Source organism: Amphiura filiformis, chromosome 17 (assembly GCF_039555335.1).
Source record: "Amphiura filiformis chromosome 17, Afil_fr2py, whole genome shotgun sequence".
NCBI classification, from domain to species: domain Eukaryota; kingdom Metazoa; phylum Echinodermata; class Ophiuroidea; order Amphilepidida; family Amphiuridae; genus Amphiura; species Amphiura filiformis.
In genome coordinates, this window is record NC_092644.1 from 27,153,357 (window position 1) to 27,172,387 (window position 19,031).

General features: G+C 35.9%; 1 protein-coding gene across 1 annotated transcript in view; it reads right to left on the bottom strand.

Moving 5' to 3' along the window:
• The window catches only part of LOC140137555 (axonemal dynein light chain domain-containing protein 1-like), a 55,496-nt gene that overhangs the window by 23,766 nt on the left and 12,699 nt on the right, over positions 1–19,031 (bottom strand). The window contains 11 exon segments of the mRNA XM_072159270.1: positions 8,387–8,569; positions 9,098–9,185; positions 11,742–11,801; positions 12,230–12,317; positions 12,320–12,497; positions 13,311–13,431; positions 14,101–14,205; positions 16,528–16,620; positions 17,077–17,171; positions 17,802–17,876; positions 18,874–18,982. Coding sequence (XP_072015371.1) covers positions 8,387–8,569; positions 9,098–9,185; positions 11,742–11,801; positions 12,230–12,317; positions 12,320–12,497; positions 13,311–13,431; positions 14,101–14,205; positions 16,528–16,620; positions 17,077–17,171; positions 17,802–17,876; positions 18,874–18,982 — 1,195 coding nt within the window.

A 19,031-nucleotide genomic window follows, 5' to 3' on the forward strand; every position in this document is an offset into this window, starting at 1 on the left:
AGTAAAGTTACAAGCAATTGAATAGACGAAGGTCCAGTTTTAAAAGTGACAAACTGGCCAATACAAGGCGCAAAAAGATTCCAAAAAGTGCAACAAAGAGACAACACAGTTTCTTCAATGAAGCTTCTCTGTACTTTTCATAACTTTTATTTTATTTGTCAGTTCTTTTGTTTCAGTTTTCTTTTGTTCCTTTTGTTTTAAATTAAAGGCACACATAAATTAGCCATTTCACCACTCTCAAACCAGATGTCTAGATCGTGGAGTTTTGAATAGGCCACAGTTTGTCACTTTTAAAACTGGACCTTCGTCTAATCAAATGCTTGTAACATTGCTTCTTGAAGTTACATTGGATTTAATGGGATGTCATAATGTGCCGGATTAGATAGTGCATCTAATAAAAAAACTAATTTATTCCAATATGGTTCAGTTTTGAAATTGTGATTATTTTTCCAAGTGTAAGGATACTTTTTTGGCGCAGTATATATGCATGCTACACACTACTTGCATAATGCTACATGTAGATACATAGATTGATCATAAATGTTGTGCCAATCTGCTATTCCATTATCATCATGCAAATATAGAGTTAAAATTATGATAGAAGTCATGTCAAATAGTATACTAAATATTTGCGACCCAGGCTCATTGAGTTACAACTGTAATTCATAACCTCCGCATATCATGCCATATGTGCGTCCCAATCAAATTGATCGTTAGATGATATACGCACGCCGGCGCGGAGGTTATTGATACACATCAATTACCTCCGCGTATGCTTACGCGGTACAATGATTTCCGTGTGTGCACATCTGTTGCGCCGGAACACTTGACGCGCACGCAACTACCATATTTGCACATGGCGTGATTGCGCAGTGCTGTAATTGATCATATTTTTCACAATGCCCTCCAAATAACTAATGCGCAGTTATTAACCTATAAATACGATTCAATCTTGACTTTATGAGGCTCAGGTAAACTGCCATTATAATAAATTGAGATTTATTATCAGTCATTTGAATCAAATTTCTTAGGCTTGCACCATGTTTTTTTTTTGATCCTCGGATATATTAATTGTGTTTTGCTCTGCCAGGGTGAAGCATATATAGGCGCCTCCTTCTTCTTAATGATTCAATCTGAAATATTCAAAGTTTGGATTCAAACCTCATACACAGCAATACACTAAAAACACACACAAATGACTACATAAAACACAAAAAGAATCTACACACAGCAATACTAACTAACTAAACACTGCACTGAAGGAGTAAAGTACTCTGATCACACCCCCACACTCCCCCCTCCCACACACACACACACAAAATCAACTACAAACCTACACAGGTAAAACCACAGGCAATATATTAAACATAGACCTATACAATTAAAACTTGACCAGCAAGATATATCATTAAAATACAAAAGGGACAATATGCATTAAAAACATTAATGCATGGTTTAATCCTGGAAATGGATGTCAGCAAATGTGAAAATGGAGTGGCAAAAGGCTGTAAACAAAAAGTTTTCAATCATTATGTGGTCACTAGCTCTTTGAAATCTTTATTTTATTTTGTACTATACTTTAAGCATTGTAGTCATTTCATTTCATATAATACAAAAGAAATTTGGTCTGCAATATAAATGTAAAAAAAAAATAGTACTGATGTATTGAAAGAGCTTATTGAAAGATAGAAAGAATAAAGCACAAAATTTCTCAGGAGCTTTGTTTTTTAATATAAATTTGAAAAAGTATACAAATAGTGTACCTTTAAATTAATTGAATTAATGCTCTGTGTGCTAGCCATGGGCTTGAATGTAAAAAGTCCCAAATTTTGAGATATTTTCACAAAATATCAAGAGCTATCTCTAGAACCACTGAACCGATACTTGGCTTGTTTGTACTCATTTGAATGCATTTTTCATGCTGATTCCAAATATGGTCGTAAAAATGTACAATTCTGAAATTTTTGTAATTAAAAAAAAAGGAAACTTGTCATCTGTTGACGCCCGCGCAGAGAGAGTTAAATCTGTCAACTATCACACATCAGATTCTCAATTTCCGAAAGTGTTATTTAATCCACACCTACTTATCCAATTGAAATATACTGAACAGTAGAAGAGTGGCTTGATATTACTCTTGATTAAAATTTCTTAAATGGGCATTCAGAGATCTGCCATCCCCAAACTACACTATTCCCCACATGTGTCACTCCAATTTTTTGCACTTAATCAGAGTTTATTGACAATTACCAAACATAAAAGCTCATAAAACATGTAGTCAAAAGTATAATATTGGTTACAAACTGCATAGATATAATGAATTACATAACATGATAACAATAAAATCAACTTTCAAATTCTAGTATATTATTCTAGTAATAATTGAGCAGAATGACTTAATTTTGGAATAAAATAGTGTTACATATCACATATCATACTGTACATAATCCAACAGAGTTGAAGGGCAATGAATACAATTCTGTTGACTTAAAAGTGGTAATATACATTTTTCTGTCAAATTTTTATTTTTCCACACAAAAAAAATATTGTTAATTTTGGTAATTTAATAATTTTAAAATAACATTAGTGATAAATGTCAGGAAGGTCTTCCTGCCATTTTAAGCCAAAAATGAGGGCAAATGAAGAGAAAATCATTTACTTTCTCAAACCACGATAAATTGCTTAATTTTCTTGCCATGCAGGCATATTGCCTATATGCTGAATGCATCATTAAACTACATGTATCACATAAATCAAGTTCTCAATTTCTAAAATGTCAGCTTTTCCAGACATAATAAAATGTAATACAATCTAATTAACTTAACCAAGCCAATTAAGTTCTCGGTATAAATGTCAGCTCATCCAGATCAACACTTTATCAAATGGATATCATCAAATGGTTATCAAAATGGAGATTTTTCTTAGATACTAACTATCAACCAATTTTAACCTTTGACAAAAGATATCAGAGATACAATATATTGGGTCCCATACTTGCTAATCCAATAAAGAAGATGCATGCAATCCAATTCTATTTATTGTCTACAAATCTACAATACATATCAATACCCATTTTGTTCACCATGACCTCAAACTTGTCTATGAGTAAGAATCTTTCAATCTTTCTGTCTAACAATTTCCCTCATTGGGATGTTTTCTTCTTGACTTTCATGTTTACAATGTGGGCATTTTACTTTGTCAAATGAAAAGGCAGCAAAACTATACAGAAATGGATTGAGGGCAGAATTGATAGGTAACACAAATGTTGCTATCCAGGCATAAGCAGTAGGGCTGACTTCAACTGCACTAGCCTGGACAAGAATCGATAAAACCCCAATCGGTACCCAGCATAAGAGGTCAGTGAGGACTAGAAGGGACATTTTCATAGCCATACGCGTATCTTTGTGTGAACTTTGAGGTTGTCCAGAACCTCGGATAGTTTTTCTAGCATCAATAAAAATAGCTATGTAACAGAAGCCTACAACTAAGAAACAGACAAGGTTGAGGCCAGTAAACATGGCAATGGATAGATACATGGATACCTTGCTATGATCATACATATTATTTAATATGTGGTCATGTACCGTTATGTTCCTCTTATAATAACTGTAAACAGTGTCAATAGCAACAATGCTTTCATTATATACTTTGAATTTTGTAATAGGAAGGCCACTACAAACCTCTGAAATTGAATAAAAATCAGAATCTATTCCTGCTAATACAAAAGAAGTGATACTGAAACTGACTGCTACTGACCATATTATGACTAAAAGTAAACGAGCTAAAGTTGTACTCAATCGTCGGCTTCCAAATGGGTACCGGTACTTTACTCGCAGAAACCTGTCTATGCTTATCAGTGTTATTAAGAAAGCTGAAGCCTCACTGGATAACACAGATAAGGCTCCAGCAAACCTACACAATGCACTTCCTCGCCAGAATTCAGAACTTGCTGGGAAAAAATCTGCATAATACATATCTACTGAAAGCAAAATGAGCAGATAGGTACACATTATGAGATCTGATATTGAGAGATTTGAGATGAGAAGAAACTGAACCATATTTCTTTGCTGCCTATGCTTAAATCCTTTGTAAAGAGCAAATACATTCCCAAAAATGCCAATGATGCTCATAAGCCACATAACAGTACGAAGTATGTCAAAAGTCAACATGCGCTCACATGTTAGGAATGGAGAAGGTGGCTCATCACTTTCACACTGAACAGATGATGCATAACAGCAGATCGCAGCTTTGGTGACTAACAAATTGACAGTTTCATTCAACCCTGACAATACATCACTGTGTATCCATCGAAGTGGATTTTCTTTTAAGTTAACTGTTTGTAAAGAGGTGCACTTTGATAATGTTGGAATTTGATCCAAACTGTTGTAAGACAGATTTAAAATCTTCAAATGAGTGAGGCTATGGAAAGTGTTTTCTGGAACATGATGAAGCTGGTTCTGATGCAGTGTCAGATCTTCAAGCATGGTTTGGTTTTGAAATGCCCCAGGATGGAGAAAGGTTAGCTTATTGTTGGATAACCACAGCATTTGTAAGTTTCTTAATGATCCAAATGCATTCAGTGCTATCTCACGTATTGTATTGCCCCACAGACCTAACAGTTCCAGACTTGCCAGGCCTTCAAACACACCAGGCTGAATCTCATGCAATGCATTGCTGTACAGGTATAACCTCTCCAGACTTGCCAGTCCACTAAACACACCAGGCTGTATCTCATGTAATTCATTGCTCTCTAGGTGTAAACTCTCCAGACTTGCCAGTCCATTAAACATACCAGGCTGTATCTCATGTAATTCATTGCTCCCTAGGTGTAACCTCTCCAGACTTGCCAATCCTTCAAACACACCAGGCTGAATCTTGTGCAATGCATTGTTGTACAGGTATAACCTCTCCAGACTTGCCAGTCCATTAAACACACCAGGCTGTATCTCATGTAATTCATTGCTCTCTAGGTGTAAACTCTCCAGACTTCCCAGTCCTTCAAACACACCAGGCTGTAACTTATGTAATGCAGTATCACTTAGATTCAATGTTTGTAAAGAGGCAAACCTTGCAAATGATAATGGTTTGATGATGTACAGAGTACTGCCAGCCCAGCTGAGACTATTCACATCATCAAATGGATACAACACTTGAGTCTCAAATACACTCCCATCAGTGCAATTACTGATTATGGCGACATCATCTAAGGCACAGGTACAGTTAGTTGAGCATTCCATGTGACATATTGTATCATTAACTCCCCCTACACATTGAATGATCTTGTCAATGTCTTGTCCACTAACAGTCATCATCTGTTTGCTGCAAATTGATAAAATCATGTATAAAACCACTACTGTTCCTATATGGTGTGACATTTTACAAGGCATCTCGTAATTGCAGGCATAGCCAGCCATGATGCTGCTCTCAGCTTACTTTCATAGCACAAACTGATCAGTTTATTCCAATTGCTTTGTGCATTTTTGTTAAGAGAAGTTTCTTATTTCACTTTGTCAAAACAATCAGTGTAATTGGCTGTATTATATTTGTAATTGAATAGCTTTCATTATTATCAGATTGATGAATGGCTGGATGAGTGGGACGGAGCTCACAATTGCTTCATATATTATTGCCAAGAGAAGTTTTATATTTCAATGTGTCAAACAATCACTATATCATTATTCGTAATTGATTATCTATTAGATTTATGATTGTAAGTGCCTGTTATAATCACTCCTTGGTAATATATAGGCCTACTGAGAGGCAGAACTATAGTGGGATGGAGCTCACCAGTGCATCATGATATATCCTCAGTATATTATATTGAGAGCCTGTTGATTCATTTTGACCAAAACGACAGGCCTGTGTCTATTCACTGTTTATAGTATACCCTAATAGAGAGAAAGTATACAACTGGAGATGTGTTTTGTTACAGGTGAGAGGGGTGGGCTAAAGGTCCCTAGTTTGCTACAAAATATAAGATTTTTTTACCTAGTTGCAAAAACAAAACAAATGAAATGCATAAAAATGTGGTTCTTAACTACGCAGTCTGTGATGTCATCATTATGTTTACCAAAGTGAAAAGCGCACTCTATGTTAAGGTTTTATATCCCCCCATCATATAGTAGAGAGTCCTATTTGAACAAAGTATATTCCTGGTTTCAAGCACATGGGTGTGTGTCCCCGTTGCACAAATTCACAAATGCACCCCTGCACACAGACACACCCCACTCATTCACACCCACACACCTCTACTTGTAATACCTCCAAACGAGGACCTCATTCTATATATGATTTAATACCATCTAACCGAGGACTCACACATCCATTCTTAATCACCACACCGTGGACCTCACACACACACAATAAACCACTTACTATCCAACCATGGCCCGTCCTATACCCCACCAAGTGGACCTGTTTTAAATGCATTTTTATGTTATTTGCGATGTCCTGGTTATATCCAGCACATCGAGGACGTCCACAGTCGGAGGTGTGTCCTTGTTTGTCATGTGTGTATCCATATGTAGGTCCTCGTTTGGAGGTATTTACAAACGCACCCCTACACACATGCATCAAATTGTTCACACTCTTGATATCAAATCATCGATTCATTCAAATAAAAGTACCCTATTGCAACCTAATTTAGCATCCAGGTTTTATAAAGTAAGTCAATATAAAAGAGGACACTTATTATTTATTTTGACTTGTTATGAAAGTAAATTCTGTGCAAGTACAATGTTGTAAATCAGGATAATAATAATAATCACTTTGGAACAAATGTCACAGCCATTGCAACTTGATTTCCTAGTGATTTCATTTACACCAAATCAACACTACCCCTGTGGAAGATATCTACCACAGGGGGAGTATGAATTTCAAATGCAACTAACACATTAGGCAGCTCCATTTGAATCTCACCTTCCCTCTGTGGAAGATTCAGGTTGAATCTTTCTCAAAGGGTGTATAAAATTCACATGGATCTGCCTCATGTGTACATTTCATTTGAAATTCATATTCCCCCTGTGGAAAATATTTCACAGGGGTAGTGTTGATTTTAAATGGAATAGCCCAATTTTCATGCTAAAAGTGTACCAAAAGTAGATTGTGTCAATTAAAAATGATGAGTGTGAAGTGGCGCTAAATAGTTAAATTAGGGTCCTTGCATTGGTAAGCAACTTCTAACAAACACATGTATGCTTGATTAATGTAGAAGTACTGATGCTTTCTAAAATGAAAAAAGTTAAGCAGGTTAATAATTCCAACTCCAAAAGGTCTGTTCATACTACGGCGCAATTGTTTTGTGGTGCCGTGCGTTGCTGATATATTGATTACTTTTTGCCGCAACTCAACACAATTCATCGCATTTAACTTTATTGCAATACCGCAATGCAGTATTTTGCAGTATGATGTAGTGTGGCACCGCACCACAAAGCAATTACGGCGTAGTACAAACGGACCTTAAGCAGCTGTACTACTCGGACTATGCTAGACTTCCTATATCACTACAAGCCATGCACTACACACAAAAATTACAACAAAAAATAAAATTACCTCAGTATTCTGTAAATGAAGCGATGAAAGAAAAACAAAATAAAAACAAAGCAATGTGATGAATGATAATGAAAATGACTTGTTAATTAATTACAAAGCACATGCAGTATATAGATGAGAAGATATGTTCATTGTCAAATCACCTGCATAATACTACTTGTACTAGCTGCAAAGATAAAATGCAGTATCTGAAACAGTATCAGATATTTGTACTTTTGGAGCAAACTCATTTAAAACTATCTTCCAAGCAGAAAGGCAGAATCTGTTATGATATAGTAAAGTGAGAATTTCAAATGAATGAACCCAGTGTGCCATTATATGCATACGTGTGTCTGCTGCATCCAGTATGTTCCCGGTGGACGCGTTGTCATGGCTGAATAACGGGAAAGCGTTGGTCACGCTGTACTCATTCATTTGAAATTTTCAATGTAGATTCAAAAGTAGCTCAAATTTTTTCTTTGGAGCAGACTGTCAGCAATGGTCAATTGTGGCCAATATCCAGAGTTGTACTAAGTCAGGACATGTGACTACATGTAATTATGATTTGACTGACTGGAATGATATTCGGTGACTTGACCCCACTGAATTTATACAGTGACTTGAGTCTTCACTTGACTTGAGCTCAAAATCAGGCCACATGACTTGAGTCACCCTGAAGTGTTATAACCCTGCCAAAATCGCCTAGTATCCAACTGCTTGCAATGCTGATCAATTAGGGAATGATCAGTATATCAGTTAGTCGCTGTCTTGATAGATCAACTTGATGTAGACATGAAAAGTGCCACAAAGCAATGACTGCTTAGTACAATACAGATGTTACCCTACTCATTTGACATACCTTGTTCATCTCTATGAGTTTTTCCCTGTCAGGGTGATCCGACCCATCCTCTGGTTTATGTCTGTTGAATACTTGTACTGATATCTCAGTCCATCTGTCTACCAGTCTCTTGATCTGGAACATCTGATCTTCATATCCAAGCAGAATGTCACCCCCAAATTTCTCTACTTCTTTATTTAAAACCTTTATGATATTGCATAAAAGGATGTGAGAGACAATTAAGGTAAGATTTTAAAATGACTTTATCACATTATCACAATTATACAAGATTTAGCAAAATGGTGTCCAACTGGAAAGATCACAGTTCTCTACTGTTAGAGGTACAGCTTCTATAGCATTATTTCTGCCCATGAAATGCTGATCAAAAGCAATTTCTAATGTTGTCTTCAAAAATTTTTTTAATGTTTTACATCAGGCATTTTCATTATTTTTCAGAGTTACTTGCCATACATTGAGATTGACGTGCATGTTCACAATTGTATTTAATTAGTTGCCTCATTTGCGCGCACATCATGATTTCGAATGGGCGGTGTCATGCATACAGTGCACCTTAGCTAGGTAGTCCTTTCATGATGACAGCCTATTAAGACATCAACAATCCCTGAATATTTATTTATTGCTATGGAATCATAATGCCCCTCTGGGGAAAGGAAAGTTATATTTGACAAAATCATTTGTGGTTTAAGTATTACTAACTACAGCATGACTTACCTCTTGCCATTCTCTCATATCTTTGTACAGTTTCTCTATCAAGTCTTTATCAGGTGGTTTCATCACAGAATGAACATTCTCACTTGCTCTGTAATAAAAACATTATGTTGAAAAAAAGTAAGTTAGCATGTCTTTGATTTTGTCACAATAATGATTTTTTTTTTTCATTTTAAAGTTGTGCCAAATTGAAATCAATCAACAATTCCGTAGTTTGTGCTCACAGTGTTCAATACATCTGCTGATATGCCTATGTGTGCATGCAAGCATCTTTTTGTTTTATTTTGTAAATTAAATCTAATACTGGAACTAAAATTTGCAACTCACTTTGCTACGTTGCATCCGATAATTTCGGACTTGATTCAGACATAATTGATGATGTTGTGATTACGTCAGGTGTTGTGACGTCAGATGGCAAGGAATGTCTTCTAATGCCGGGTTCTATGTGTGTGACAACTGAAATCAGAGTCCCCCTTTCTTGTTGATCATCATCAATCTAATGCCTGATGAAGTCCGAAGTTATCGGACGCAACGTAGCAAAGTGAGTTGCAAATTTTAGTTCCAGTATTAGATTTAATTTACAAAATAATCTTTTTGAACTACTGAATGAATAATCTACACCAAGACATCTTTTTGTTTGTTGCTTTATTCTCTCTGCCCTCCCTTTCTCTCTTTGTCTATCTTTGATTCTAACCATGTATGTCCTTCCATCTCTTTTACTCCCTCCCTCCTTTCCCGTGTCTTTCTCTCGTCATTCTCTCTATCACTACCATCGCTCTCTATGTTTTTCTGTGTGTGTGTTGATCATGAGTTCTCATCATCTCCCGTCTAGACTACTGCAATCTTCTGTTAAATGGTATCAAACAAAAAGATCTGAATCATTTATAGAAGCTCCAAAACAAATGTGCCCGGCTGATTTACCAACAACCAAAATCTTGCCATATCACCCCTTTGCTCACTGATTTGCACTGGCTCCGTATTGAAGACCGCATCAAGTTCAAACATCTCCTATGTTTGTATAAGTCACTGAATGGACTCTGTCCCCAGTACATGAATGACTGTCTGGTGGTGAAAAAACCTTGTCTTAGGTCAGTAACCACCCGTTCTTGTCACAACTTGAACCTTGAGATCCCTAAGACACATAAATGTGCTGGAGACAAGGTCGTCTCAGTGGTTGGCCCCAGAGCTTGGAATAATCTCCCATAGTTGAAACCTTCAAATTTGCTCTCAAAACTTATCTGTTTCAGATTTCCTATATTTAGTTTCTCTTGTCTTTTTCTTCTTTGTTTTTATTTTTACTGCGCTTTGAATCCAGCAGTAAAGGCGCTTTATAAGTGTTGATTAATGTAATGTAATGTTGTTGTCCATTTCATGTGTGTATTGGGGTGAGGTGTGTGTGGATTGCAGGTGTTCAGGTTTGTACCTGCGTATTTGTTGTCTTACAAAAAAACATAAAACATAATGTGCACAATCACTGTGCTATTTATCACAGCAAAAATAGTGCAGCAAAACAGATGTGATACAATGCTAAAAAAAGTTAACATGTGAAAAGACAAATATTTAAGCTTGGACAAGTACAACAAAACTCTCTGCAGGAATGATAAAAATGACTACTACTACAATGAAGGACACAGATACAGTTTTCACCATTTCATATCAACAATGTGACATTGGTGCACTATTCTCCCACACCTGCTATCACATTAAATGTGGGGCACTGGTGGGGATTGTACGCTGGGATTACATAAGGATTAACCAGTTGGTACGCTCCAGGTGCAGGGGTGTGTAGCGTTATGTACCTTGTGTAGTCTTACAACCCCACACCATTTCCCCACATTCCCTGGAATTGGATGGGGAAAATAGTTAATTGTGCATAACAGAACAGAAAATCAAACTTTTTAACAATATTATTTCACATGTAATGTGTGCTAGATTCACATTTTCACACGAACAGAAAACATAAGAATTATATTACTTCTAAAAGAACCTAAAAAGATTAATATACATGAAGGATAGTCAAAAACACAATCCATATTGGATTATTTCACGACTTTTATTTCTGGATCCTACTTTGAGGCAAACAAAAGCCAAACAATAAATTTCAAATCAGAGGGCTGAGTTTCTAGGTTTTTTATTGTTTCTGCAAAATTCATGCCAAGTGCTTTCAGGTTTCACAAATATCTTTCTTGGAATACTGAGTAAACAAACTGAGCAGAAAAATGGCAATATTATTTGACCATGTTTGTTTGTCACTCATAGACATGATAGAAGGAGAAAGTAGTTTTGTTTCGCCATATGTCCAGAAAATTTATATTTAACCATTTTTCTTTTGCATTCTGTGTATTATGTAATGTTGCTACTTGCACTCTAAGTGCTATTTGCACATATCTCTATAACAAACATTATCTAAGACTAATATATTATTTGATTTGGGCTTTTGCCATAAAAGCAAAATGCCACAGGTACACTTCTTTGGTCCTCATATATGACAATCCAAAACGGCACATTTCACACAACATTGTGCATAAGACTATAACAACGCTCAGTGAGTAAAATGCTATATTATTTAATCACAAACTGTGTTTATACTTGTGCAGGTATAGATCAAAAACTTGTTATCTCCATTAATTCTTTGATTATACTTCACCTTGATGCAATTCTCATAGATGCTGTGGTATCTGATATAAAACTGGGTGCCCTTATCGTGCTTTTTAAAAAAATAAGCGGGAAAAAATAATGCAATGCATGTCAAGCTAAGCTCTAAGCAAACATTAAAATGAAATTATCTTGATAAAAAAGCTTAATAGCAATACATTGAGCACAATCAAATTCTTTGAAAAGTTGTACAAAGCAAAAAATGCAAAAAAAATATCACAAATTGCAGAAAAATAACAATAAATGAAGAACAAAGCAAGCAATTACACATTATTTATGTCTACAGAATTTTGCAAGCAAAATCGTCATGCCAGGCTGCTACTATTTCAAAGTCTTACATACAGAATGAAAAATGCAATATTTAAACTGAAAAAAAAAACATACCTAAAAAAATGTAATATTTTACTGCTGCTGATCTATGCAAGATGCCAAATTGTACAAAAATTGCCTCTATATCTTTGAGATAATTGACATACTTACACAATTGTTCCCATAAATTCCTGCAGCCATTTCTCAATTCCAAACTTAATAGTCTGCAACCTTTCATGAGACGTGATATCATCATTCATAATTGCTCGTTAAATTTCATGGTGAGATCTCGATGCGATTCCACCAGACTTTGTAATTGTGACAACTGTTCTGTGTCGCGATCACTGAGCACTATGGTGAAGTGATTGGCAAGTTTGGACCAGGATTTCTCACTGATGTGAAGTCGTTTGGCTGTGGAGAGTGCATTGGCTTCTGTGACCTGAATGGATAAAAAAAACATGTAATTCATTAAGTGTAAACCAATGTCAAGGTACACAGATCATCAAAAGTAATGGCATGATCCTTCAAACACGCTTCAGTGAGGTGAGACCAATTAAGGTAGAACCAAAAAGGACCGACTCAGCCATGTTTGTGTGTCACTCATAGAAGGTAAAATAGGGTGTGGTTGTTTGCGTTTTGCGTGTAACATGTTGTGTCACAAACGCACACGCTAAGCGCTGCATGCACAAACTTTTATAATGATCAAGCAGACAGACACCAATCATTCCATTTCAGGCTTTGGTACATTATTTGCCCTCCATGAGCAACAAATCAACATGGCGATACTCTCTGGGTCTAATCCCTTTGGCAAAGGCAGTTTGTCATTCATTCATAAAACATCTGATTTACCAACTATATTATATTATATTGCAAATTACTTGTTGAGATAAATATTAGACAAATCAATGTAAACATGCTAAGATGTTGATGCATCTAATAAACAAGCCCTGCAGAAACATGTGTGTCAAGCAGGCATCAAAGCCTCAGCAACATCCATTGAAGTGGGTTGAATTTCTCATTTCTTAAGCAACATGCAATACAAACTTTTTAACACATTACAATGAAATAAACAGTGTTTGCTCATTTTATGACAGACTTGACACCTAAGACGTTGTTAAACAACAGGAAAATTAATCAATCCTATGCTATACTACATGCCCAAAGCCAGTGCACATCATATTTTTAAACTTCTTTTTTTCAACGATTCTGCCATCCCATGAGTGTACATGTACACACATCAATTCTGGTTTACCTTGATAGCCAAGTTGTAAGCAGCAGCACTCCATAGTTCTCTCTCCACCGCCAAATTTGTGACTTGTATCTCCAGACGCTTCCTCTGTAGCTCATACAACTCATGGTATTCACTTAGTAAGCTGAAGAAAAAAACATGGTTACATTTCCCATTATAACATTAAAGATAAAAAATATTGAACAAATATATTGAGTTTGTTATGAAGTAAAATTGAAATATTGAGTTTGTAATTAAACTTTTGACCTTGTCCATTTCTTCAATTACTATGTTAGCCAATATTTTTGCGTACAGATATTTTCACTGTTGCAAGCTTTACAACATTTTTGCAGGATGATGATTTCGCAGCTGTCATCAAGCACATTCCTGGGGTGTTTAATTTGCAAGCCTATGTCAAACCTTGAAATGCATGAAAATGAAACTACTGCGAAAATTTTGGCTTATACAGTATTTGATTGCCTGCCCATGATAATACACTTCTGTCCTCAATCCAATTCCTCTCCCTTACTTTATAAACTCAGCCACTCTTTCATTCACCACACTTGCCAACTCACTTGCTCACCCATTCACTTATTTGAACACTCATGCTCACTTACTCGCTCGCTCGTCCTCTCACTCGCGAGCCAATCACCCAATCAGTTTGTTTCTGCTCATCATCCTTCCTTCCTTCCCCATATGTCCATGTATCTAGCCATTCTCACTGTCTCCCTGTTCAACCTCTGCTCCTTCTTCCCTCCCTCCCTCCTATCTCTCTTGCTCACTCCATCCCTACTTACTCACTCACTCTTCTCACCTTGAGTTTTTCTCAGATTCTGCCAGAGCCGATGCCAGTTCGTCTTGCGCCTGCTGAGCCTGGGTGGTTACAACTTTGTCATGTTCTCTTACATCAGATAATTCACTGCAAACAATTGGAAAGGCAATATATATTTTAATAACATGAAAAATGAACAGATTCTTGTTTGAGATTTTCTTCACTTTGAGATGTTTGTTGTTTCACAGACACAAAATCAATGAAGCCTTTTTAAGATTTGTTGGAAAGACAGTATTTTAATAACATGAAAAATGAACAGATTCTTGTTTGAGATTTTCTTCACTTTGAGATGTTTGTTGTTTCACAGACACAAAATCAATGAAGCCTTTTTAAGATTTGTTGGAAAGACAGTATTTTAATAACATGAAAAATGAACAGATTCTTGTTTGAGATTTTCTTCACTTTGAGATGTTTGTTGTTTCACAGACACAAAATCAATGAAGCCTTTTTAAGATTTGTTGGAAAGACAGTATTTTAAAAACATGAAAAATGAACAGATTCTTGTTTGAGATTTTCTTCACTTTGGGATGTTTGTTGTTTCACAGAGACAAAATCAATGAAGCCTTTTTAAGATTTGTTGGAAAGACAGTATTTTAAAAACATGAAAAATGAACAGATTCTTGTTTGAGATTTTCTTCACTTTGGGATGTTTGTTGTTTCACAGAGACAAAATCAATGAAGCCTTTTTAAGATTTGTTGGAAAGACAGTATATTAATAACATGAAAAATGAACAGATTCTTGTTTGAGATTTTCTTCACTTTGAGATGTTTGTTGTTTCACAGAGACAAAATCAATGAAGCCTTTTTAAGATTTGTTGGAAAGACAGTATTTTAAAAACATGAAAAATGAACAGATTCTTGTTTGAGATTTTCTTCACTTTGAGATGTTTGTTGTTTCACAGAGACAAAATCAATGAAGCCTTTTTAAGATTTGTTGGAAAGACAGTATTTTAAAAACATGAAAAATGAACAGATTCTTGTTTGTGATTTTCTTCACTTTGAGATGTTTGTTGTTTCACAGAGACAAAATCAATGAAGCCTTTTTAAGATTTGTTGGAAAGACAGTATATTAATAACATGAAAAATGAACAGATTCTTGTTTGAGATTTTCTTCACTTTGAGATGTTTGTTGTTTCACAGAGACAAAATCAATGAAGCCTTTTTAAGATTTGTTGGAAAGACAGTATTTTAAAAACATGAAAATGAACAGATTCTGTTTGAGATTTTCTTCACTTTGAGATGTTTGTTGTTTCACAGAGACAAAATCAATGAAGCCTTTTTAAGATTTGTTGGAAAGACAGTATTTTAAAAACATGAAAAATGAACAGATTCTTGTTTGAGATTTTCTTCACTTTGGGATGTTTGTTGTTTCACAGAGACAAAATCAATGAAGCCTTTTTAAGATTTGTTGGAAAGACAGTATATTAATAACATGAAAAATGAACAGATTCTTGTTTGTGATTTTCTTCACTTTGGGATGTTTCTTGTTTCACGAAGACAAAATCAATGAAGCCTTTTCAAGATTTGTTGGAAAGACAGTATTTTAATAACATGAAAATGAAGAGATTCTTGTTGGAGATTTTCTTCACTTTGGGATGTTTCTTGTTTCACAGAGACAAAATCAATGAAGCCTTTTAAAGATTTGTTCATATGGCATCATCAATATTTTGGTATATTCCCTTACAAATCTGCTATGCACAATCAGACTATATTTCAGCCTGAATGGTCAGTGGAATTTCAAGGGTTTTAACTTACTGTGAAATGTCATTGTTACATTGCACTGAAGACAATTTAAAGTTACTTATAAGTTTATACAAGATACTAGATTTTGCGGTTCTTGGGTCGGGCGGTTCTCGTGTTAGGCCTATTTCTAATTACCCAACACCTATTACCCATATACCTGCCCTGACCTTTTAAACTACTTTGAAATGCGTTTCTCAATGATTAAGATGCAACTTGACATAACTTAATCAACTCTGTTTTGTAGCTCTGATGCTTACTTCGGTAGTTCGGTAGGCCTACTCATAATCTGGAAACCCACCATTCGCCTCTTCCAAGCCCAGTCCTGCTAGTTGGAGGATATGTATTGAAAATAGGCCTATTGGTCCGATGAGATGCACCTGTCAGTCACACTGCACTGTAATGCTTTCCGATGCGTGCACTGTACTCCGGGCACACTCCCATTGATACTCCGCGATTGCGTACCGCGAGCATGAGATAGTGCACCGCGAGAACGCGAACGGACTGACATGCCGTGATTAGTATTATGATTACGGTCTCATCCAAGTCTTACAGGGGGAAATGCATGCACTTTCTCCAACTCCAATTGTTGCAATGTCTTTTAAGATCATTTTTTTTAATTTCCAGGGGGTGATGTTATTATTGTGAACATAAAGAATGGTTACTAACTTTGTAAGTTCAGCAATAGATGTTTTAAACCTGAACAGTTCTTCTGTTAACCTCCTGTCTAACGCCCTCTGAGCCATCACCTCCTGGTGTAAACTGCAGAAAAAATGAATGACACGAAAATAATGTTAACAATAAGAAAAGGAATGTTGATAACTATGAGCATGGGGTTGTACAAAAAAAAAGGGTGTGAAGATGTTCAAAGTGTAAACACAGTAATTTCTTACAATATTTGCTAGTATGGTAACAGGGTTACTAATGAAGAAGAAGCTAACAGTAGAGTAGTATGATGAATTTAATGCGAATACTGGGAAAAAAACTTGTTCAAAATTAATCAAGTTCACCTCCTTTATCTTATTCAGTGTGGAAAAATGGTCAAATATGCACCAATTAGAATATTCAAGCAGGCAATTAAATTTATAATAATATGTTTTACACACTATCTGGTCCAATTCCACTGGCATTTATAACACTTTATGATTATTATGAACCCCCAAATCAACCAAGTTTCCATTGAATTGAGCAACGATTTACAGGTACATATTATCTTACCTTTTCATCTGTCTAGGTACTTTATCCAGCAGTTTACTGTAATGAGCCCTCAGATTGGCTAGTAACTGACCCCTTTCCGTACACTCAACACTCACCTGCAAAATAGCGAGTATAAATTAATCGCGCACCAAATTTTAAAATTATAACTAAGCAAATTTTAAAGTATTTATAAAAAAATTCCGAATTGTATAATTTACTTCAGCTAACCACAGTTATGAACTTTTTGTACAATTCAAAGAGTTCAATGTAAATTTTGAAATGTTTGCACAGATCTTGTTATAATTCAAAGCTGCCATGCCCCCCCCCCCTCCATTGTACTTTTTCTACCTGTGACGAAACACACATGTCAAAAGTTTAACCAACACCCATTAAAGTACTTTGAATAAAATTGAACCATGATATTTGAACCAAATTCCAAAAAATAGATACAAAAACAATTCTTGCACAGATTTTCACAGGTGTTCGGAAGTCACTTATGCTTCTCGGGATGCTTCTCCCCAAAAGGCAAGTAGGTGTCAACAGAAAATCCTGAAAATCTTAATTTCAGTTTTGTACAGGAGAGTGAAGCGAAAAATCCTGAAATCTGGATTACTCTAGCAATTTCAGTCACCTGTGCCTGAACTGATTTCTATTAGCTTTGCTCTTAATTTTCAGATTTGATTCCCTTCATTCTCACAGAGAGTATTAAAATTATTGACATCTATATCCACAAATTATGCAGTTACCTGTCTGATGAGCTCATGAAAGACAATGTTGTAAATGTTCTGCTCCTTCTTGATCAACTCCAGTAAATTATGTAGCTGAAATGCAAAATCAAAATATTAATTTGTCAATGAAGTTTTTCAGGATACTGTGCCACAATTCAAAAGTGACATTTTGTTAGCTAAACCCTTCAAATAATCTGGCAGATTTCATAGTTTAGCTCACATCACATTTTTTGTACCCCACAAGAAACCCTCATTTGGACCCATCTCACTCAGTCAGTTTTCCCGATGCCTTATAGGCAGTGAAAGAAGCACAAAGGTGTGGCGAATCAACAATTGACCTTGTGACATACTCAAACTTTGTCTGTGAAAAGTATAAACTGTCCTTATGGTATGGTAGTGATAAGTTGGTAAGACTTGGAATGACTATCATCACCCCCAAGTGATTAGGTTTAGGTTTTCTTCAACTTGCTTCTCAAGTTGCGAATAATGATTGCGGTATGATTGTACTTTATATTAGCACAGCCCAATGCTCTCTTTTCATGAGCATAACAAAGTTTGGTACTGGTATAGCAATTTGCATTCAATTTGCAGGAAACGCAGAGAAAGCAGGGCCAATTTATTGCTGGGCCCACTGACCCGGATGTTTAGTTGACCCCTGTTAGGGTTAGGTTTTATGATTATGGTTAGGACTGCAATTAGGATTGGCATAAGGATCAAGAAATTCGAGTTAGACTTAAGATTATGATTGGGTGGTGATCCACTAATCAAAAACTGCTATATTAGGCGACGAAAAAAGAAAACCCTGTTCTACGGGCCCGACCGACCCCAAATTTTACAAGAATTGGGAAACAAATTTTTTCTGTACAAATGAATGCCGACCCAAATTTTGAAAATATCATGAACAAAATTTTGTTTAGTATTTCCCCAAATTGCAAAATATTTACAGATTTGGTTGATGTTTGGGGTCATTTGCAAAAAAAAACACCAAAAAAAAAACACCAACCGACCGACCCTACTTGAAACGTCCATCGCCCAGTAGAACAGGGTTTCTTTTTTCGTCAGCCTTATGGTATGTTTTTCAACTTCTTACCTGTGTAGGACCTTTGACCTCTGCCTCCTCATCTTCCACCCCTGCCTTCTCTAGCATACTTTGTAACGTCTCTTGTAACTGTAGAACTTCATAACGACTAGCTGGTTTCCTATAAACAATCAATTGACGATGGAATCAATCATGTCTCAAGGCATGAG